Genomic DNA, 23,500 nt, shown 5'->3' on the forward strand with positions numbered 1-23,500 from the left:
CTGTGTGTGTGTGTGTAATTTCACAATGGGCAATAATGGTATTGTAGTGATGGCTTGCAACAGAAGTCTTGGGGTTTTTTTCTTACCTGAGCTGGAAAGGATTCCTGTGCATGAAGTGCAGATAAGTGGCTGTGCTGGAAGAAAAGATCCTTGGATTGGAAAGGCAAGGGGTATATGATTGAGAATCAGACAAGCTGGGTTGTTCCTAGATATCCAGGTTTGGGAAACATCCATACTGCAGATTCCAGAAATTGGTCAGTGTTGGAGACAAGATCCTTGTCTAGATGGACCATTGGTCTGACCCACAATGGCTGTTATTGTATTTAATGCTTTATCCATCTCTCTCTTTCCTCTTGAGTGCATCTACTAGTGGAACAAAACTGGGGCAGAAATGGTGCAGGATTTGGCATAATAATGCATATAGCAGGGGATTAGGCTAGAGGGAACAGGCATTATTGGGTGAGAAGGGAACAGGATCTAGGAAAGGAGGATGAGAACAAATAGGAGCAAGTCAAAGGGGTGAAAATTCAGGGGAGAAAAGAGCAGATGGAGACAAGAGGAAACTCCAAGTAAGTTTTATAGGACAGGAAGAAGGGCACAAAGCTGGGGCACAGGACAGGCACAGAACATACCAAGGGAGGTTAATAAGAACCATAGGGGACAGGACACCACACCAGAGGTGCCTAGAGGAAAGAACCAAGGAGATCAGGAGGCAGCCAGACTTTTTGGCTGCAAGTTTCTGCCTGAACTTTATTTAGAGATCTTAATTAGTAGCATCCAGTTTCAACACGAATTTGAGAATTTGGTGGTTTTGTGCAGCCAGGTGGGGTGGTTATCCCACTGATCTGAAGTCACACCTGGTTTGTTGTTCACAATATCCTCTGCCTACCTGAAAGTTAAAGTAATGTGTATGTAATCTGCCTGCACCAAGGCTATGTTTAAACTACATTCCTCTTTAAAAAGAAGAATGTAAATGAAGCCAATGGAAAATGCAAATGAAGTGCGGATTTACAAATCTCACGCTTCATTTGCATAATTGCATAAAAGCGCTTTTTCGAAAGTTTTTCGGAAAAAAAAAAACAGTCTAGACGGGGTTCTTTAAAAAAAAAAACACACACAAAAAGCTTTTTTGAAAGAACCCGTACTCCTGAAAAAATGAGGTGTACGGGTTCTTTCGAAAAAGGGGTTTTTTCCCTCCAAAAGAACCTCATCTAGACTGTTTCTAGATGTGCTCTCACGTGATTATGTGCTCTCATAGTGCTCTCACATGATTATGCAAATGAAGCGTGAGATTTGTAAATCTGCACTTCATTTGAATTTTTGATCGGCTTCATTTACATTCCTCTTTCGAAAGAGAAATGTAGTTTAGACATTCCCCAAGTGAGCACGCTGCAAGGATTCACTTGGAAGGGAAATTACCTGGTTCCTTTTCCAGGGAAAGTCAGGGAGTCAGATACTTGCTTTTAAAAAAGCAAAGTAGCTTGTGAAATGAATCAGGTAGTGCACATTTGTATTCTTTATGCTGTATTAGCACCTTTACATTTTGGGTTACATTATATCAGTTCAAAATGATGCATACAGCTTTCTTTCCTTTTTTTAAAAAAAAGGCCTTCTCACAAGTGTGCGCCCTCATTAGTGAGTCAGGCTGATAAATTGTGCTTTCTTTTACTCCTGCACTCCTCCTACAGGATGGGAAAGGTTGAGACAACTTTCTGTAGCCAGTGTTACTTTCCTGCAGAAGAGGTGGTGACCAAGAGGGATCTCTCTTCCCACCCCCTCATACACACACTCATCACAGGAGAAGAGCTCTGAGTTGTCAAGCTGAAAGTGATCTCCTGTCTCACTTAAGAATATGTGAGGAAATGCTTGCTGTCCTGTTCCATGAAAATAGCCTGAGGTATTGGGCCTGGGTGAGGGGAAAGTAAACTGCTTCTATTCCTACAGCAACTGAATGTGAAGTTTTACCTGAAGTTTGGCTTTTGAGATACAGGGGTTAAGAGATAAGTTCTTGCAAATAGCATGTTTAAAACCAGTGTCTTGTGCACCTGTTCATTTCATTCACTATAATTCTTCTGAGTTGCATTACAGTACTCTGGTCATTTAGGATATGTTAGTAAACAGCAGATGGTGCTGTTGTGAGAAGTGGTCCTACAGCCAAAACAGGCAGGGTTTTAGATACAGTTGTGGGGAGGATATGCATTTCTCTAGCTTTCTTTACCTCAGTTGGACCTCTGTGCAACGGGGGACCATGCTTGGTTAACATCAGAAAGAGCCAAAGCCAATGAGCAAGTCTTGGTGGACTGATGTGAGGTTGAAAAATCGCCTTCAGTGATTGATTCCAAATGAGTAAACTGTGGATTCTAAGGCTGCAGTTTGCCTGATTTCCTCAACACCCCCCCCCCTTAAGTTCACTCATGCTGCTATTCACGCCTTACAACATAGAAGAAGAATTTGCTTCACTCTGCTGCATTCTGCTCTATCTTGTCTGATCTGTCTACCTCATGGAGCCAAATGAATGGCTCTCTCAACAGCAGGCCTGCTAACCAGGAGGAAGCATTTGGGGGGGTGGGGAGGCAAAGAGGGCAACTGCTGTTGGGCCCCGTGATTCTAAGGGGCATAGGGTTACACATTGCAGAGCCCCAGGCAGTGTAATCCCCGTTCCTACAGGGTGTGTGCCCTCTCCCCTCCCACCTGTCTGTCAGCTTGCCTGCACAGCAGTGCAAAAGTTTCTCATCCCTTTCATGCCTTTGACTCCTTCCATGCTGAAGTGGCTGGGTTCCTGGTGACTGAGTGACAGGAAACACTGTTTCCAGAAATGCTCAGACAGTAGGGGAGAAGGGCTGGCAGTCAGTGGAATGGACAACAGTGAAACTGGCACAGTGAACAACAGAGAGCTGGCAAGCTAGCAGCTTGATTTTTTTTCATTGTGTTGGAACCTCTGGAGCTGTTCTTGGTAGACCCTTTGACAATTTTAAGACTACTCCCATATTTCTAGGAATCACTGGCTAAACACAGACCCTGACCATTGTTAAACAAAAATGCTTCCATAATTCAACTTTGAACCAGTTTGTCCTAAGTTCTCTTTGAGATTCTCTTACTCTGGATCAAGAAATGGATTTTTTTTTAGCTTAATTGGATCTAAGAAACTCTGTGAAAGGAAAAACTTGTTTGGAATAAAATATAATTTCCTGGTGGCCCACTAAATCCTGAGCTGCCAGCTTCAGTGCCCTCTAAACGAAGGACTAGACGGGACCCACTCCTTGGAGCCCATAAGCACCATTCTTTAAGCTGACCAGCAATTGCCTCTACTGTGTGCTCAGCCCCTGCTGTCTTAGTGACGGAAACTAGGCTTCCTGCTTGGTGCAGATTAGAGATGTAAAATGCTAATTAATTTGCTAACTGGTTAAACATATTGTTTAAAAGGGGGTCAAGCAGGGGGGCTGCTCCTACCTGCTGCTGGTCTGGAGCCCCACTTCCTCCCGTCCTCCCTCTGCAGGCAAGATCTGCTCTGGCATCTCAGGCCTGCTGCAGGCAGGGGCTGCTCCATCCCAGGTAGAGCAGCTCCTGTCCGTGGTCATGGTGGGTGTTCTCTCTAAGCTGCGCAGCAGCACAGCTTCACAGGTCATTTATCAGCCTTGCCCATTCAGAGGCTCAGGGTCCATGCATGGAGCTCACCAACAGGGCGGGGCCAATTAATCACCTGTGAAGCTGTGCTGCCACACAGCTTAAAGAGAACACTGTCCATGTCCCCCTCTCCTCCCACGCACCCCAGTTAAATCTTCACATCCCTAATGCAGATACTGACACAATACTTCTGAGCTGTCCCTAACTTTTTAAAGAAATATTTTAGCTATTTTAAAACTTGGTGGAACAATAGACCTTCTGGGATGTTTTCAGAGACTGATCAGAAAACTTGGTTCTTTGCTCCCCAGTTCCTTAGAAGCAGCAGAATTATTACAGACCAAAATCTGTGGCTATTCAGATCCTGAGTGTAAACCAAAGACTTAATAGGCAACTTGCCAAGAGCTCAAGGGACACATTGAACTTGCTTGTAAACTACCATATGTTTTACATCCAAAGAAATTGTCTAGAATAGGTATTTCTGTTGTGGCCGTCAGTACAGTATTTGCTTTAGTATTTAAGCACTAAATACAACTTCATGACCTTATTAAATCAGTTAACAATAGACCTTTTTCACCCTGTTCCATAACTCACTGTTACTTTGATTCCCCCTCACCACTTTTTCTGTCATCTGTCCAAGATTAAAGAATGGTGGCTGGTTCTTAGTCTTCATTGATGAATAGTAACTTTTGTGAAGACATGGGATTTGTCATTTTCTGAAAACAGGCGTGTCTCTGAGGGATGCCCTATTGCAAGGTTGTCAGAACACATAAGGAACTAGCTCAAGCAATCTCAGAACTGCTATCAGTTATTTTGAGAACTCAGGGAGGACAGGTCCCAGAGAACTAGAAAATTCCAAAACCAAACATGATACCTATCTTGAAAAAAAGGGAAAGAGAGCACCTGAGGAATTATAGACCAATCAGTTCATACCCATGACTGACAGAAGTGTCATAGACTAGTGTGGACAGCACTTTGTTGGCAAGAGATGCTCTCCTGGCCACTTAGCTACCACTGTTTATTAGGAGTGATTTAATTATGCTGGTGAGAGAACCAGCATAGGTAAGAGTCCTGCATGGATACAAAATTAGTATCTGCATCTGCAAAAATGATCCATAGATACAAAGTGGACAGACCTGGATTTGCAGGGCTCTAAGCACTGAGTGGCTACACACAAGGCCTTACAGCTGTGCAACTGCAACAATACAGCTGTGCTGCAGTAAGGTCTGTAGTGTAGACAAAGCTTTGGCCTGAAATCAATAAGATGAAGTTCAGGAAAGACAAACACAAATTGCTACATTTACAAAGAAAAAATATCAAGTACATAACTATAGAATGGTGGGGACTAACTAGCTAGGCAGTGGTACTGCTGAAAAAAATCTGGAGGGTATAGTGACTCACATTGACTATGAACCAAGTTCATGATACAGTTGCAAACAAAGCAAGCATCATTCTTAACGGGTGTTGTATGTAAAACACAAGGCAACTGTTTCCTTTTAGTTAGCATTGGTGAGGCCTCAGTTGGATTAGTGTGTCCAGGTCTGATGCCCCCCTCTTGGAAATATGCAGAGTCCAGATAATAGCAACAAAAAATTAAAACTTTTAGAGAAGGCTTTAGGGCTGTTAAAAAGTGGACCATGATAAGTCATTCACCATGCCTTCTGAAGGTAGGTCAAGAAGTAATCTGCAATAAGGAAGATTTAGGTTGGATACTGGGAAAAAATTTCTAACTTGAAGTATTAAGTACTGGGATAGGTTACCAAACGCGGTGCGGAATTCCCATCATAGGAGGTTTTTAATAACAGGTTAGACAAACTCTTGTCAGGGATGGCCTAGGTTTGTTCAGATCTTCCTTGTCACCTCCCTATGATTCTGTGTCTGTTCCTCCTCTGCTTCTGAGAATTACAGTCTTAGCAGCATTCTTGATGGGTGCAGGTCTTTTTGTGCTTTGCAGCAATAAAGGATATCTCTTAATATAATCAGGCTCTAGTCCATTAAGGGCTTTAAAGCTTAGGGCCAAGATCTGGAGTCAGACTGACGCAGTGGAGCGTGTAGAGCACTGGTGTGACTTCCCCCCCCTTAGAACTGGCTGCTGAATAGTATTCAAGTTGGTCTCCATGTGTCTTTCAGTGCCAGGTGTTAAATTAGAGTAGTCTAACCTGGAGGTGAATTCCTTGCTCATTGTGTAGATGAAATGCAATAACCTGGACAACTAGATTATGGAAAAAGGCTTTTCTTATTTGTGGTATGTTCTCTGTGTGACCAAAACGTGTGCATCATCTGATAAAACACACAGATGCTGTACCACCTTAGTGATTGGAAAGTAGCTTCTCTCAGTGGAGAACAAAGTTATGTGTTCCAATTAACTCCTTGATTGTTTCCCTCCTCCTGAAAGCATTACTTCTGTATTACATGGGTTAAGAGTGAGCCAGTTTTTCATCCATGTGGCAATCTCCGAGATTGAATATGAGAGTCAGTATGGTGAGAGGTGAAGTTTTATAGGCATTCAAGTCTTAAAGGATATCTCACCTATGAGAACCCAGTGCCATGCTGAAATGTAGTTTATTTTCACATTAGTAGGAATACTGCCAAGTGTTGGGGAGGTCCTGAGTGCTACTAAGAATCCTATTCTCCCCCACTTCCAGGACTCTTATAATAGATAGGGATGGACACTAAGATATTTGTTTCCAGGATGGAGGCTTGTCTGCAGTTGAAGAGGTGAACAACATACCTACTTTATTTTTTTGACGGCATTCATAATTGAAAATTAATTTGCTCCTTCTATCCTTACCTTGAAGATAGAGAATACTAGCAAATGGTTTTAGAATTGGAGGATAAAGTCTAAATCAGTTCTGGATAAACTAGAAAGCTAGGGAACAGCAGACTTGGGGTTCTAGCTTATTAGGCTACATTGACCATATCACTTTATCTAATATACCAAATAGTGACCTAGGAGGGATTTACAAGAATGTTATAAATCTCAGTGAATGTCACATTGGGCCCATATAGAAACATCTTAAATAAGCTTTTCTTAACGAGCTTCTTGTTTCTAATTTAAGGCTTGAACATTGAATCTTGGTATTTGGGGCTGGGAGAGGGGGATAAACCCAGATTTTTTTCACCAGTGTCAAAAGCTTACTTTGTATAAATGCATCGATTCTTATTGTAAAGGTCTTCCAGGATACTAGATTTAATATTAGTTTCCCCTTACTGCAAACTTTTATTACAAAATAAATAAAAGCATTTACTTGTAGCTGTAGGCCAATGTAATTCTCCAAAGTGCATTGAAAAAGTGTGGTTTAAATTTTAGTTTGGGGCCTGATAGCGGTTGAATAAAACAGTTAATCAGTTTCTTATGAAGTTTTGCGCATTCTGAAGACCAAGTGAGTCACTAGTATTGAAAAATATAAATCTGCTTTGCTTTAGTGAAGGTGAATGAGATTCTGGGAGAGGGGAAATGGCAAAGAAGCACTTAACATAGTGCCTGTTGCACACAGATTCTGTTTGATTAAGTGGATTTGCTCTGTATATTTTTAAAAAAATACTATGCTAGGTTGGAGCCAAACCCTTTGGCTGGGACTGCTTCAGGCAGTCTTAAAATAGTTTTGAAGTATTTCCCTCACAACTGAAAACTGACCCTGGCTGGGAGTGGGTAGCGTGACTTGGTGAGTTTAAAATACATGCCTCATCCTGAGGTAACTGTGTTTCAGCTAATGCTGGGTAGGATTGCCAGATGGTTTAACACGAAATACTGAACACTCTTCCCTCTCTTTCTTTTCCCCACCCAAAAAAACCCCACACTGGGGAAAAAAATTCGGGGTGGGGGGGGACAGAAGAAAAGAGAGAAGGAAAAAAAAAAGATGGCCCCTCTTTAAGAAATGCTTTATTATTGGGGCCCTAACAGGCTGCCAGTGGCTGCCCACTATCTTGTATCCCTGCGCTGGGCCCGACAGCTCCTCTACAGAATGCAGTAAGCACCTGAGATTTTTTTACCTCCTGGCCTGGAAAAAAAGTTAAAAAATACTGGACATTTTAGGTGTCCAGTATTTTCTGATTTTTTTTTTTACCGGCCAGGAGGCGAAAATTCCGGACTGTCTGGTTCACTATCGGGCACCTGGCAGCCCTAATGCTGGGTAAGGAAACCATGTATTGGAGATTCCTAACAGAGGCAGGGCGCAGAAATGATCCAATTCCTTACCTGCAGCTGGCAAGTCTATCACAGTCCTGGGAGAAGGCAGTGGGGCTGACAGTCTCACCAGACTCCTGGGGGTGGGAGCTGCTCTGTGTCCCTGGAAGAGGCAGGTCCTTGGGCAGAAGGGGCAGGGCTGGAGCTAGGCAGCAGTCAATGCTGCCCAGAGAGCACCTTGTCTCCCCTAGGCAGCTCTTATCACTGCCCTAAGTGCATTGTGCAGCGCAGCAAACTTAAGGGGCCTGGGGCGCCGACCACTGCTGCAGTGACTCCCAGACTCTTTTGTATCACCATGCCATGGGGCAGTTGCCCCCTTTTTCCCCTCTGCCACCATCATTGGGCCTGGGAGAAGATCTGAGCCTGTGGGAAGTTAGTAAATAAAAATTCCCCACACCTGTCTGAGTGGTATTGCCACAAGGTTGCGAGTAACAGTGAAATGCTGAAGTTAGTAAGAGGAACAGAAATGGCAAAAAACAAAACAAACCACTATACTCTTTCTATTGAAAGATGGGTAGCTGCTGATGTGCTACATGTGGCTGAAGGAATTGTGCGACAGTTGAGCCTCAGCTCAGTAACCTCTGCAGAAGATAACTGATGCAGCAGAGTTGGAGGAGGAAGTGAAACTGCACTATATATAAACAAACCCCCAAATCAGATCCCTGTCCTGCCCCCGTATGTTTGCAGGGAATATGTTTACAGTTCTTATGGCTTTCGGCTTATTTCATTTTCCCTTCCTTATTCATGGTATATTCTCCAGTATCCCCCAGTTCCATCTTGCCTGGTACCCAATTCCATTCTCCTAGAGCCTTCTCACTTTTGAAGTCTTCATTGGGATGGGTCTCTATTACCCCAACTTGGGAAGGAGGTGGTTATCCTTCCATCCATATTTCAGGGAAGGTGTGTATTTGGTAGACCAGCACCCAAGGCTTAGACATTAAGAATTGCACTTAAGGACTAAGAACAAGACATTTTTGCTATGAATTGGGGAATGTACCAATTGGAAGTGACAGAGAAGAAAGACCTGGGTGTATTGGTTGATCACAGGATGACTGTGGTCAATGTGATGCAGGAGTGGAAAAGGCTAATGCAGTCCTAGGATGCATCAGGCAAGGCATTTCCACTAGGGATATGAATGGATAACCAATCGCCTTAATGGGTGAGGTTAACTGATGAGGACTGGAGCAGCTCCCTGCCTGCCACATAAACTGGCCCATAAATAGGCTTAGGTTTAAAATTAGATGAAGGTTTCTAACCATTAGAGGAGTGAAGTTCTGGAACAGCCTTCCAAGGGGAGTATTAGAGGCAGGAAAAACCTAACTGGCTTCAAGACAACTTGATAAGTTTATGGAGTGGATAGTATGATGAGAATGCCTACAATGGCATGTGACAAATCTGCCAGCAAATACTTCCAATGGCTGGTGGTATGACAGTAGATGAGGAGCACTCGAGTTTTTTACAGAGAATTCTTTCCCAAGTGTGGTCTGCTCCACATGTTCAGAGTCTAACTGATAGCCATATTTGGGGTCAGGAAGGAATTTTCCCTTGGGTCAGATTGGCAGAGACCTGGGTGTTTTCTGTCTTCCTCTGCAGCATGGGGCACAGGACACTTAGATTTAAACAAGTGTAAATGGTGGATTGTCTGTAACTTGAAGTCTTGAAATTGAGGATGTCAGTAACTCTGTCAGAGGTTCGAGATCTGTTACAGGAGTGGGTGGGTGAGGTTCTGTGGCCTGCAGCGTGCAGGTCAGACTAGATGATCATGATGGTCCCTTGTTGCGTTAGTCTGAGCCTATTAGGCCCAGAAAGCCATCCATCCATCCATCCAACCACTCCTCTGTCCAGAGCATCTGCAGAGTATGCAGCAAGAAGGACCTTACTTGGTATCTATATCCACTGAAGGCCTGGTATGGAAGAGTAGCTAATGAGCTTCTGCTGAAGGACTTGGGAGCTCTATAGAGCAATGGCTTCCCAGTTCATATTCAGATTTATGCTATGCTGTGGTCCTTCAGTTAGAAGTCCTCAAGACCACAAGAGGATGTATTTTTAGGCAAGTCTACAGCACTTCTAACTGAAGGACCACTGCATAGTACTTTCTACTAAAGCTGGGAACAGCTCACTCTGGAAGGTGAACTGCAAAGGAAATTATGGAACTTGTCTTGCTTTTTTCATATACAGTAAATACATAAAAATGTCTTGGCTTTTTTTAAACTTTAGAAATAGTAGATTGCCCCCACTTTTGGTACAGGACTTTTTGGAGGGCATCGCATTAGGGTGATACCTGTTCTAAAGCTTTTCTGGCCTTTTAGTTAAGAAGCAAGGAGACACTGAGTATTAGACTGCATGCAATGGAGAATGATTTCATCAAATTTAGTTCTCATGGTGTGAATGTAATTGTCACCCATTTCCAGTGTTACAGGTGTCATGGCTCCTTCCCCACTCTGGCATGATAAATGCAGAAGTGGGGGCCAGCAAGTGTACCCCAAAGCCTTATCTATCAGGCTTTGGTATAAAACTTCCCCCAAAATCTTAAAAACCTAGATCTTGGGAATAAAACTTTTGCTGCCACGACCCAAATGTTGCTAAAGAAACCAGGGGAAAGATCATTTGGGAAATCTCACCCCTAAAATAAAAATCGGGGCACACTATTAACCAATGCCAGGTTAATAAAAAAAAAGGAAAGAACTTTTATTATTACAACAATATTCCTGTTGCAAGCATAATGACTAGATAGGAAGGTAACAAAATATACTCATGGAGAAACTCCATGGGCCTAGAACTTAGTTACAAAGAAAAGCCAAAACATTTTAAAAAGTGCCAGATCTCAGATCCCATACCCAATCCTTAAAATAATAAAACATAACAAAACTACCTAAACTTTACCCTACTTACAGAAAATGAAGAATGGTGTCTTGGAGAGAGAAAGAGACATGCTTGTCCCTCTCTGTAGCTGCAGAGAACTCACTCTCGGAGACACAAAAGAGCCAAATTCCTTTGTCCCAGTTTGAAAGTCCCACCTACATTCCTACTGGTCACTCCACCTGGCTAGGTGTAGTTAACCCCTTAATCCCCAGGCTGCTGGCTAACCCTCATAATCATGACAAGAGGTTCCTGGAAAAACAGCATGACTAAATGGCACGGCACTGAGGAGACTGAATGATTAAATGCCTAATTTGAAAGATCGTTCAAAAATTCCAGTAATTTGCACATGGTGTGGTGTTGGGTGGCTTAGTTATCACATTATGCTCTCATGTATGTCTAATGGAGAATAGCCTTCTAATAAATACAAGTGTTTTTGGTGTGGGGAACTAATAAAAATGCAATTTGAATCTGTTTCCCTGTCATGTCTATGCTATGGTCAGATTTTGGTGGGGAGAAAATGGAAAAAAAGCCCGTGCTTAAAACAAGCTCCCTGCTCAAAAAAAAAAAAAAAAGGGGGGGGGGAGGGGGAGGGCTTATCAACTTATTTGTTGTAGACAAAAATTACTAGTTAGAAGTAATTAAAAGTTGATGGTAACGAGATATGTCTTTTATATGACTGCAGAGTTGAATTTGAAAAACACTGATACTGAGGTGTTAGAACATCACTCATTATAGGGTTCTCTCTTTCATCTCTCTTAGATTCTATCATTTGTTAAAGATTCATGTATATTCTAGGGCACCTCACAAAACAAGTAAACTGGTCTGTGCTTCAAAAAGTATTCAGTCTAAATTTAACATGAGGCAAGTGAGAGTTGTAAGCAGATATGAATAGGGAGAGCGGAGGAGGAGAGGCAGGACAAGAGTGACAGTCAGATGACACTGTTAATCAGCAAAGCATGTAAGATAATCCTTCATTTACCTTAATTCTTTTTGTTGCTCATTCTTCACTTATCATAGGCAAGATGGGCAGAAGTGAGGTTTTAGTAGTGACTTGGATTTAGCCAGAGAAGTAGTGTGACAAATATATTTGAGAAGGGGCAGTGTTGCAGGCATAGGGCAACATGGCAAGAAGGGCATGGAAATACTTATTTAAAAAGGGAATAAAGTGGACTTAGGGAAATGCTTAGGAGACCAAGGCGGAGATGTTGATGAGATGGAGGGCCTTTACAGCAACATCAGGAAGTTTGCCGTTGTCTTCATGCTGTGCTTCAAATCAGTGAAATCACTCAGAGGAATGCTGGAGGTGACTTGCTGAAACAGCTTGACTCATGAGAGAGATTATTTTGGTAGTGGCATTTTGAATGGACTGGAGTGGCGCCAGGTTGGTCCTCAGAAGCCAAAAAGTTGGAGAAGGCAATAGAGTAGATCATGAGGAGGAGAGGTGTGGTGGTTGGGTTGGAAATGGAGGATTGCTGCTAAACTGAGTCCAATTCATGTAATACTTTACAGCAGTGATTCTCAATCAGGGGTACATATACCCCCAGCGGTACTTAGTTGATGTACCATCTGGAAGACCTCTAACGGAGGTATTTGCCTAGATTTACAGCAAGCAACAAGAAAAGTGCTAGCAAAGTAACTAAAATCTCATACAATGACTTTTTTGTACTGTTCTATATACTGAAATGTAAGTTCAAGTTGGACCTCCTTAGTCTGGCTCCTTCGAGACCTGACTATTCCTGAATTAGGGAGTTTGCTGAACCAGAAAAGGTCAATGCCAGTCCCTCTGCTCCCAGCTTCTGGCTCCTGCTCCCCTCCTGGCTACCGGCCCCTCTGCTGTTGGGATGCTAGTGGTTAGCTCCTGCTCCTGGCCACTGGTCCCCCTGCCACCAGCCAGGCTCATGGCCACCAGCCTGGCCCCAGCCAGACTCCTTACCACCAGGCTCCTCGCCCCGGCTGGCCTCCCTGCCGACGGCCTGCCTGTCTCAGGGCTCCCAGATGACAGAGCTCTCTGGTCCAGCAATATTTGCAGTCCTGCTCCAACCCTGAAGCACCCATGGGGTCCTGGACTATAGATGTTGTTGTACCAGAGAGTCCTGGAATAGAGAGGTTCAACCTGCACAGTCTTTATATTCCAGTTAGTTTATTTTATAATTATGTGATAAAATGAGAAAGTAAGACCTTTTTTTGATGTGTTGTGACATTTTTGTATTTTTGTCTGATTTTTTTTTGTAAGCAAATAATTTTCAAGTGAGATGAAATTAGAGGTATACAAGACAAATCAGATTCTTGAAAAGGATACAGTTGTCTGGAAAGATTAGGAGACACTGCTTTAAACAAATAGGTCTAAAATGCTGATTTCTTTCAACAAATTCATACTGCTTCTGAACTACCCATCTTCACTGAAAATGAGATCAGCTAAAGAATTTACATCAGTAACTCCAAGCTATTCTTCACATTACTGTAAAGCTTAATAGATTAATGATGAGTGAATAAAAGGGCATTATCATGAGGTTTTTCATAGGCTCTGATGTGATAATGAGAGAGAGGGAGTTCTGTTTCAAGTAAGTGATTAAACATGTGATCTTACTGATGATTTAAATTGAAATAAGGATTTTAATATTCTGGTTGCTCATGTGTCTGGGAAGAAAAATGTGTAAGTTGTTGGGACCAAATGGCAATTTATTTTCATTTTAATGCTTGTTTTTATTCTCTTTACCTGATCGTTGGAGCTTTGCCTAGAAGTGTCTCCTCTCTACCCAGATTACAGTAAACTTCTGATAATCCGGCACCTTTAGGACCCAGGGGGTGCTGGATTATCAGGTATGTCGGACTATTGGAAGGGGGGGGCTATGAGGGGGTGGGATGGGGGAATGCTACCCCAGACCCCTCATAGCCCCCCCTTCTGATAGTCTGGCTTTGCCCCAGGCGTCCCCAATTCAGCCACTGCTGGTCAGTTTCAGCAGCGGCTGAATCGTAGACACCTGGGCAGAGCAGCTGGGGTGCTGCCGGGTTGGTCCCATAGCACCGCCCTTCGGCGCTGAGAGACCAACCCGGCAGTACCCCAGCTGCTCTTGGGGACACCTGGGACAGAGCAGCTGGGGTGCTGCAGGGTTGGTTCCGCAGCGCCGAGGAGCGGCACTATGGGACCAACCCGGCAGCACCCCAGCTGCTCTGCCCCAGGCGTCCCCGATTCAGCCGCTGCTGAAACTGACCAGAATCAGTCGCTGGTCAGTTTCAGCAGCGGCTGAATCGGGGACGCCTGGGGCAAAGCAGCTGGGGTGCTGCTGGGTTGGTCCCACAGCCCTGAGGGGTAGCGCTATGGGACCAACCCGGCAGCACCCCAACTGCTCTGCCCCCGACTTCCCCGATTCAGCTGCTGATCAGTTTCAGCAGTGGCTGAATCGGGGAAGCCAGGCACAGAACAGCTCCAATTGTCCAGCAGCTGGAGCACTTCCGGGTTCCTGATGGTGCCAGACCATCAGGAGTGCTGGAGCATTGGATGCCGGACCAATGGAGTTTTACTGTATATTAGCTTGTGTTTTATCAACAATGGGAAAGTAAAAATTTACAAGCATGTTCTGATTGTTTGTTTCCATTAAACTTTTGTGTGAATTACATTACTGAAATTTAAATGAGAAAATAAACTGAAATAGCTTTTTTAGTAATGTGATTCTTTGTAGATGACATGCCAGTTAAGATAAAGAACTTCAGGCAGCCGTGTTGAGAACTGTGGGACAGGTATCCAAAAGGCAGAACCACTGTTGTGTATATAGCAAAGTTTAAACCAAATCAACACAGCTAGTCTTGACATGCTGCATTATTGGTACTTCAACTGGTGCTCTCCCACTACTACTCTCATATAGGCACAGCCCTGATGGCTTTATCTCTGGGTTACTTGAAAAGAATGTAGCTATCTGAAAATAGGCTTAATGGTGAACATGTTGAATGAGAGTTAATGAAATTAATTTTGAAATTGGATGGGAATGAGTATTTAGAATAAAATCTGTTTTAAAATGAGATTTACGGATTATCTAATTCTAACAAGCTTTTGAAAACTGATCAACATCTTTAAAAATTGAAGTGGGCAGTTATTTGTGTTCCATTCACACAAAATCCCTGCTCTTGAAGCTGCTAGAGATGGTTGTTTGCAGTGGCATGAGCAAAAATACCCTTGTGTGTTGGACACAGATTTGCAGTAACTAAAAAGTATAATCTCTTTAAAATGAATATAAGGTTAAGTATCTGATTAAAATAAGATAACATAAACCACAGATGTCTGATACCCTATGTTGAGTTGGTATGGTCCTTGCGCTTTTAGAAACTCTTAACCTTTAATTTAATTTACTAGTCAGTTTTGGGACAACTGCCAAGCCACAACTGTTACATAATCTTACACACAAGGGCTCCTTGGCAGTTTTAAAGTTGGTTATTTATAATTTCTGATCACTTCTACACAAAGGAAGCTGTAAAATGTATGGATCTCCAAGGCTTGTTACGCAGTTTGGATGTCAAGGTCAATGTAACTTACCTTCAAAATTAAACAAAGAGGAAATCTAGAAATAGTTCACTTATTTAACCTTCAGTCCATGTATTTTTGCACACTTGCCCCACAGTCTAATCTGCCCACTCATAAACTGGAAAAACGCTAAGGTAGAGTTGATAGGCAAAAATGAAACATCCCTTTTTAAATAATCTCTCTCTTATTGTCTTAAAGTGGAAATGTTGAAATATCAACGTTTTTTTTAAGAGTGAAAGAACCGTCATGGGCTTGGATTTCATGATCTTCAGAAGAGCAGGTCAATTGAACATTTAAAATTTGTAGAGCATATAAGATTTCTCTCATTTTCATACATGTGTGTTCCATACCACATTCCTGTCAGTCTGGTTTGTAATGTTCAAAAACATTCATGGCATATTCTTTCTTCCTTCTCCACAGCAACAGCCTGAGTCTGAAACTGTTCATCTGTTCATCCCAGCCTTGGCGGTTGGCGCCATTATTGGCAAGCAGGGACAGCACATCAAACAACTTTCTCGTTTTGCAGGTGCATCTATTAAGGTACTATTAATTTGACTAGCTTTCTGTCTATTCCACATGATGCTTCCAGCAAGTTTTCACAAGTAACATTCCAGAGAACATGTATTCTCTCCCTTTCCATGCTCCTGTTATGTGGTAACATAATTATATTTGTTTATAAATTAATCTTTAAATGATCTAAGATAATTAGAACCATGTTTCCAAACTTCCCTTAAGCTATAAAGAAAGCTACTCTGGTGGCTTCAACTTCTTTAAAAAAGCCTTCAGTTAAGTCTGATGTGTCCAAGGCTTTCTTGCCACATTAAGGCAAAAAAACAGTGCCTCCGAATTTTCCCTTTTAATTACAAATAAATAGGGAAAACCTGTAACTACTGTGCTATGTCTCCCGGTGCCCAAAAAGGGTTGACTTGATATATTAAGTTCCTGTGGCTCCACTCTGATGGTTGGAAAATCAGTGTTGTGTTTGCTAGGCTCCTGTGGGTGGGCCAGTGTTTTATCACCTGGTTAAATTGTCACGATGACTAAAAGCACTGGAATCTGCTGGATCCTTGTTTGCACTCCGGGCGTAGCCCCAATTCAGCAATCTGTATCTAGCTGCACAGGCACTGACCCCTGAACATAGACAAGGGTGAGTGCGTGTACCAGTTCAACTAATCCAGGGAGAAAGCTTGATTTAGTTCTGTCTAGACAATCCTGACTCACCCATGATCACCTGTAAGATTAGCATCATTGCGTGTCAGTTAGTGTCCTGGTGCTGTTTGGGCTCTCCTGCTGACACGGAGGTGATGTTTTAGTAAAATTCCCTTGAATCCAGGGGTTAATATGGAACTTTGAGTGTTTGTCTATGAAGTTTGATTCAGTGCATTATAAAGTGCATCCAGAAGATGGGGCAATCTGGACTATGTGGTGTGATGTGTAAGTAATATTACAAGTGGAGGCAGTCACAATTAGCAAAGAGCCTCTTTTATGAGCTTTTCCTTACACAGGAAATTGAAGTGCTTTAATAAGGAATTATTGTATTTCTCATGTTGACCATAGTGGTTTTGTTTCCTTGTGTGGGAATGTTGCTTCTCAAATCTCTGTTGACAAGCATAGATGCCAAAGAGTGCATCACACGTCTGCACTCTAGCTTCACCCTTTCTTGTAAGAAGCTTTTATCCAAAGGTAATTTTGAGAGCCTTGCACGCTTGCATTCTTTCTGAGCACAGAGGGCTCTAAATGCAGAAGAGCCAGTGCAGAGTGTGAAGAAACTATGTAGGAGTTCCAGAACTTCTGCTCAGCTCTATAGGGGCTCATTTAGGCCCATGTCGTTGCCAGAGGAGATATCCCGAAGCTGATGGATCATTATTATTCTGGCTGTTTTCCCCATCCCACTTCCAAATGTCACCATGTTAGTGGAGGGTTCTACTGCCCCAGGATTGCAGGCTTTGATGAAAGGAGTCCTTACTTCCATGGATCCCAGCACTTCTCTCTTGTATATAGCAAATATTCTTGGCTTGTGTGTAGGAATGAGGGTTTAGCCAAATTATTGGTAGTGTATCTGTTTTAAAGTGCAGATTGATTGCTGATGGATTCATGCTCTTCACTTGCCACAAATTCCCCGTATCACATAAATTCACCAAATTATAAGCGAAACAATCTCAAACATGTCAGTCTTGGACAAATTATTTTCTCAAGCCATGTTCAATAAGCTAACTGCAAAGGTGCCTTGAAATTTGACGCTGTTTAAATACTTTATGGAAGTGCAAGGATTTGGTCTGGCTGTTGGCACATTTCCTGTTTTGATAGTTCAATGCATGTACTGCAGTTATACCCATATGTAGTTTTAAATAGGTTATCAAAATTAACGTGCAAAGCAAATAGCTACTGTATGTTGAATTTTCTAGTATAGGATATAATGTGAACAATTGTTTACCAAATTTTTACTAACCAAAGTTACATAAAAGTGATACATGGTAGCTAGTAATTTGTCTGAATTAAACCACAGCTGTTAAAAATGAAAAATGTGCCTTGGCAAAGATGAAGTCCTGTAATGTTTAATACATTATCTGCTCAACACTGGCTATGTAATACTAGCTGCAGCAATTGAAATGTCAGTTGTGATAAACAAAGGATCCATCCACAATGTCAGAGGCTGCGTTAAATTATTTAATACTACTGGAGTCTTAAGAACAACATCCACAGAAACCTTACTTTATGATGAAATAAACTGTAGCTTCTGTGGCTCCACTCTGGTGGAGCTTAAATTTTTTTCAGGAGACAAAAACATCTGTGTATCTTAGTCTGGATGAATGTTTGGATATTATCTACTGGATAGGTTGGAGCTTCCTCATCCTGATCCCGAGGGAAAAAGTCTTGCTGATGGCAAAGTCTGTTAGAAAAATGTTCCCCTTTTGATGGGATTTGTGGAGTACATAACGTTAAAGATCTTGGTTGTTAACCATGTCCTTCCCTGGAAAGCTGTCTCTTTATACTGCTCACACACTGCCTATGAGACTTTACCATTGGCTACAGATCTTTTTGAGTGGCTATCCCTTTGTTTCAGTGTCAAGGTTTTTCAGCAGTAAGTTTGCTTGTGACAGCCATTTATTCTGTTAACTAGGACATTTGTTTAAATAAAACAAACCTTAACATGACTAAAGCTTAATGCTTCCAGTGCAATGAATGATTTTACACTTGAGGAAGAATGGAACAGTTCTACTAATATGGAAAAGTTCTTTTCGTTAGGTACCTGTCAAAACCAAGAAGCTGTGTTAATCTGAACTTTGTGTTCCAGATAGCTCCTGCTGAAGGACCTGATGCAAAGCTCAGAATGGTTATCATCACAGGACCACCAGAGGCTCAATTTAAGGTACTGTGTATGAAAGCTTCATCCCATTTGTCAATGTATAGTGGGCTTTGCCTTGCAGGAGGGAATATCAATGAAATACTTAACTGGAAGAGGCGGCACCATTTTATTCAGAATTCTAATTAATAGTGGGTATGCTGTGTACTAGTAGTCATTATCAGTCCCAGGATATTAGCACACAAGGTAGGTACGGTGATATCCTTTATTGAACCAGCTTTTTGGGGAGAGACTAGCTTTTGAGCCACACAATCTAGTAAAACATATTATCTCCTCCATCTTGTGTCTCTAATAAAAAATATATATATATATATATATATATATATATATATATATATATATATATATATATATATATAATATGTATGTATGTTAGTTGGTCAAATACTACTTTGATTTTTTTCTCCCTCCCGCCCCCACCTTTCCTCTGCCAATAAAACCAGGAGGAAAAGAAACTGTTTAAGAACCACAGCCTGTTCTCATTAGAGAGAGTGGAAATTTTGCATTGTTTCCTTGTGATTAGAGTTTGACCTAATAATAAATGCACACAAGAAAAAATAACCATAGGACACTCACAATCTCCTCTATTCAAATGAACCAAGTGCGACGTATGCTGTTCCAGAGGAGCCCTGGATTGCCACACTCAGGATGATGCTCATCTCTTTCCTTGGTCAGATCATCTGAACTGTCGTCCATCCACTGGCACGCCTGTGTTGAGTTTTGCACAAGATGCAGCAAGACAGGGAATACATTATTCTTGTTGCCCCAACTAACTTGGACAATTTTGGTTCCTTAACCTCCTGTGTATGTTGGTGGGACACAGATCCATTATTCCTAGATTTCCCAATCTCCTGATTCAGGAGGATTGCAAGATCAGGCATTCTAACCCAAGCCTGCTTCATCTCAAAGCCTGGTTTTTGTATAAGGATTGCCCTTAAAACAGTCATGTTCTATAGCTGTATAGAACATCCTTTCTAATGGTAGGAAGGATTCATTTCGAATTATGTCACCAGTCGGAGGTGTTTCTCTGAGTACATCAGATTTATTTTTCCAGAAGCCATAGATATGCCTTTCATTCTGGACTATATTCTTTCCTTGAAGGCAGCAGGTTTGTCTGTCAGTTTCTTAGTGGGTACACTTGGTAGCTATCCATTCATAGCATCCACCTTCTTAGAGTTACTTGGTCTTTTCTCACACTGTGAATAGCAGATTGTGGAAAGCTTTATCAGAACCTTTCCAGCTATTAAAAAAAAAAAAAAAAAAACCTGATCCTCAACGATACTTGAACATTGCTCTTTCTGTACTCAGTCAGCCTCTTTTTGAACCATTAAAGTCTTGTTTCGTATTTTTCTTACTCATGACATTTGTATTCCCAGTAGCCATTACCTCAGCCAGGAGGGTTGGTGAGCTTGGAGCATTGCTGACAGATCCTTCTTATCCTATATTCCATAAGGATAAGATTTTCATTAAGTTTACACCCTAAATTCATCCCCAAAATCGTCTGATTCCACCTGAACCAGCCTATTACCTGTGGTCCTTCCAAAACCTCATGCACTTTGAGGACAAAGGCTCCATTCCCTCAACATTGAGCAAGTGTTAATCTTTTACCCGAAGGGAACGAAAACCGTCAGGTAGTTACCATAGCAGAAAAGTAAGGCTGTATCCTTGGAGAATTTCAAAATGGCTATGAAATTCTCTGCTTTGTCTGAGTTGTCTAATCTCCTCTCTCCTATTGGGTTAGAGCTTGAGTAACATCTGTGGAGTCATTTTGAGGTATCTCTACTTGATATTTGTGAGGCAACCTTAATGGAATTCAGCCCCCATGCTTGCTAGACGCTATTCCTTAATATAGGGCTGCTCTGTGTATTTTAGCACAGCAGTCCTCCTTTTGGCCGTGCCATCTTTTGAGCTCCCACCCTTCTCCTATTTGAACATTGTCAGTCCCCCACAGTGAATACACATAGGGACCAATACTTGAAGAGAAAGTTACTTATATTAACAGGAGGGTCTTTGAGATGTGTGGCCCCTTTCTCCATTCCACTATCAGCCCTTCTTCCTATTGTCTTTGGATCATTCTTGAGAAGGAACTGGGGAGGCAGTCAGTGCAGTCTGTCCTTTATGCCTTTGGTTGAAGGCATGAGTAGAGAAAGGGCACGTGCATGGAGAGACTATAGTTTCAAGAACTCTAGCTGGGTGTATGGAGTGCATGAATACCTGCAGTGCAATACATCTTGAAGGACCTCCCATTACTATAAAGTTAAGCAACATCCTCGTTTCTATTTCAGCATCAGCTTGCAGATTAAGGAGAGAGTTTTCATCTCATTTTCAAGTTTTAAAAATTAGGAAGAAATGTATTTCACCCTCCTGGCTGGCACAGTGGGTGTCTGGCAGAGTCCAGTGAAGAATTGCAAAGGGTCACTTGAAGATCACACCGAGAACAGCTCACCTGGTACCCTGAAAGTGAAGAGGGACACCTATAATAGGCAGTCAGCATCATCCACAGCCTCCAAATCAGATTGTCCTCACAAAAAAAGCTGCTCCAGTCAACTCAGGCTCCTCTCCTGTCTCAACCACAATTTACAGCGGTCGAAGGAAACTACAGTGCAGATCAGAACTCTCTAGAAATTCATCAGCCTCCAGCAATTTCATTATCTTCCCTGGATGAAGCAGTTAGCCTTCCTTCTTCTGAGGTCAGGATAAGTCTTCCAGGATTTTTAAAAACACTAGTGGATTTGTCCGTAGATGTCAGCCAGGAGAAATAACACTAGCTTCTAGATACCTACATGCTTCCTTTGAGGTAATTGGACATTCCCATGAATGATGGACAGCTTGACCCAGCCAAAATGATATGGCGTATGCTGGCCTCAGCCTCACCATCAAAATGTGCCTGTTAAAAGGCTTGCATTTTTCTACCAAGACATTAAACCTGCTACTTTTGAAGTGTAGGGATCTCAGGAGAAGTCAAAGGAAGCAGGCCTGCCCAAATCTATCCCTCAGAATGTCTTGAAGAATTTAGATGTCTGTGGAGGGAAGGTGGAGAAGATTCTGCAGATTCTACCCTTTTCTTACAACATTGTTTACCAGGAACCTCAACTGGAAAGTTACTTTCACTAAAATTGCAAATAGCTATTAATATTTATTTAGCTAGAATGAAATGACTTAGAAAAAAGGATCTGAAGCAGATTTGACTGGGGAATGGTCTGGGGAAGAAATCTCAGCCAGTCTGAACAAATGCTGGTCAGGTCAGGTCTGCTATACAGAACCTAAACATCACTGGATCCAGTTTAACTGGTTGATGCTTATCAGTTAACCGACTGGTCCAGAGCAGCTCCCCGCCCGCCTGTGATGTGGCATGGTGGGCCCAGCCCAGGTGAAGCAAACTGCAGCATGGCAGTATCTCCGTTAAGTGGTCGTCTTTCCCTGCGATCCTTTATTGCGGTTCTACTTCTAGAGAGACATTCTAGCAATAATTTAAAGCGCAGCACCATTCTACTGGAAAACAGTAGAATGTTTATTGTTGATAATCACTTGATGGCTTGTCAAGACTTCTTTCAGGGTTGACTATGGTATCTTCTAGTTAGGGATGTGAATACTTCTTTCATTCAAAATAAATTGCCAAGTGCTTCTACAAGAAAAAAATATTTTGCATTTTTACATAGTCTGCGTATTGTATTAATCCGTCTCCTTTTGGGCAGGTTTTAGCTTTTCTAAAAGGTGACTTGATTTCAGAATGATGCTGTCCCTTTAAAAAATATTTGTGTATGTTGCAGGCTCAAGGGAGAATCTATGGAAAACTTAAAGAAGAAAATTTCTTTGGACCTAAAGAAGAAGTGAAACTTGAGGCTCACATAAAAGTGCCATCCTATGCTGCTGGTAGAGTTATTGGTAAAGGAGGCAAAACGGCAAGTAGTCGAACAACCTAAATAACAAGACATGAGAAATCTAATTAAAGGACATGCCAAGTGTAAAATCTTTGCTAGCTAATTCACTTTTTAACTATGTGTGTGTTAATTTTAGGGTGCTATGTGCTATTGAAACTTCTTTAGTTTTTCAGGGTTTTCCTTTCTATAGCTTCCAATTCAGGTTGGTCCAATTTTAATAGAATTACCTCTTTTAAGAAACACACACAGACCCAATTGCATCCACTCAGGTGAACTACTGCATCTGCAGGGATCCATTTGCAGGTTTTGGGGCTTAAAATGGAAATACTGAACGCATTCAGAATAATAAATTCCTAATTAGTAGGGATGTGAATGGGTATCTAGAGTACTGTACATGGTTAACTGATGAACCTGGACTCAACAGTTTACCCTCTCAGTTACAAGCCAGCTCTCTCTCCCCCACCCCTCCCGGACACATAGAGAAGCCAGGGGAGGGGAAAGGCATGAGCATTGGCTCCTGTGGAGCTGTTCTTCTCCCACCTCCACCCACAGAGGTAGCGGCCCGGGAGAGAGGGGATGGGTGGAAGCTGGCTTCCCACGCATGCCTGCTCCTGCCTTCCCTTCCCCAGTAAACCTGTAACGGCCAAAAAATTCAGCGATTACACAAATAAATGCATTTTAACATCTCTACTAATTCTAGGGCTGACACTGTAGTTTTTCTCATTCCAGTAGCCCTATTGATTTCAATAGTATCACTTGAGTAAGGGTTCACAAAGGCCTTAGACCCAGTATGTATCATGCAGATGGAAAATGAAACACTACTGAGGAAAGTTTTCTTGTGTGAAACAAAGAGGAAAATTATGCTTTGGCTGTTGAGACACTCCTTGACCGTGTGGAATTTCATCCTGTCCTAGGAATGATGCTTTACATTGACCTGCTGCCACTGCATAAAATTAATTTTGTGAGGTGCTGAATATCATTGACTCTTTCATAGATTTTTAATCCAGTAGGGACCACTTTGACCTAATCTGACCACCTGGAAAGAAATTACACAATTTTCATTGGCACAG

At 42.1% G+C, this 23,500-nt stretch overlaps 1 protein-coding gene across 1 annotated transcript in view; it reads left to right on the forward strand.

The window, feature by feature from the left end:
• IGF2BP3 (insulin like growth factor 2 mRNA binding protein 3) overlaps positions 1-23,500 on the forward strand; it is a 177,346-nt gene that overhangs the window by 147,847 nt on the left and 5,999 nt on the right. The window contains exons 12-14 of the mRNA XM_075922211.1: positions 15,606-15,725; positions 18,481-18,555; positions 22,320-22,451. Of these exons, the coding sequence (XP_075778326.1) occupies positions 15,606-15,725; positions 18,481-18,555; positions 22,320-22,451 (327 nt within the window). The remainder of the gene's footprint in view (positions 1-15,605; positions 15,726-18,480; positions 18,556-22,319; positions 22,452-23,500) is intronic.

This window comes from Pelodiscus sinensis, chromosome 2 (genome assembly GCF_049634645.1).
Source record: "Pelodiscus sinensis isolate JC-2024 chromosome 2, ASM4963464v1, whole genome shotgun sequence".
Taxonomy (NCBI): Eukaryota; Metazoa; Chordata; order Testudines; family Trionychidae; genus Pelodiscus; species Pelodiscus sinensis.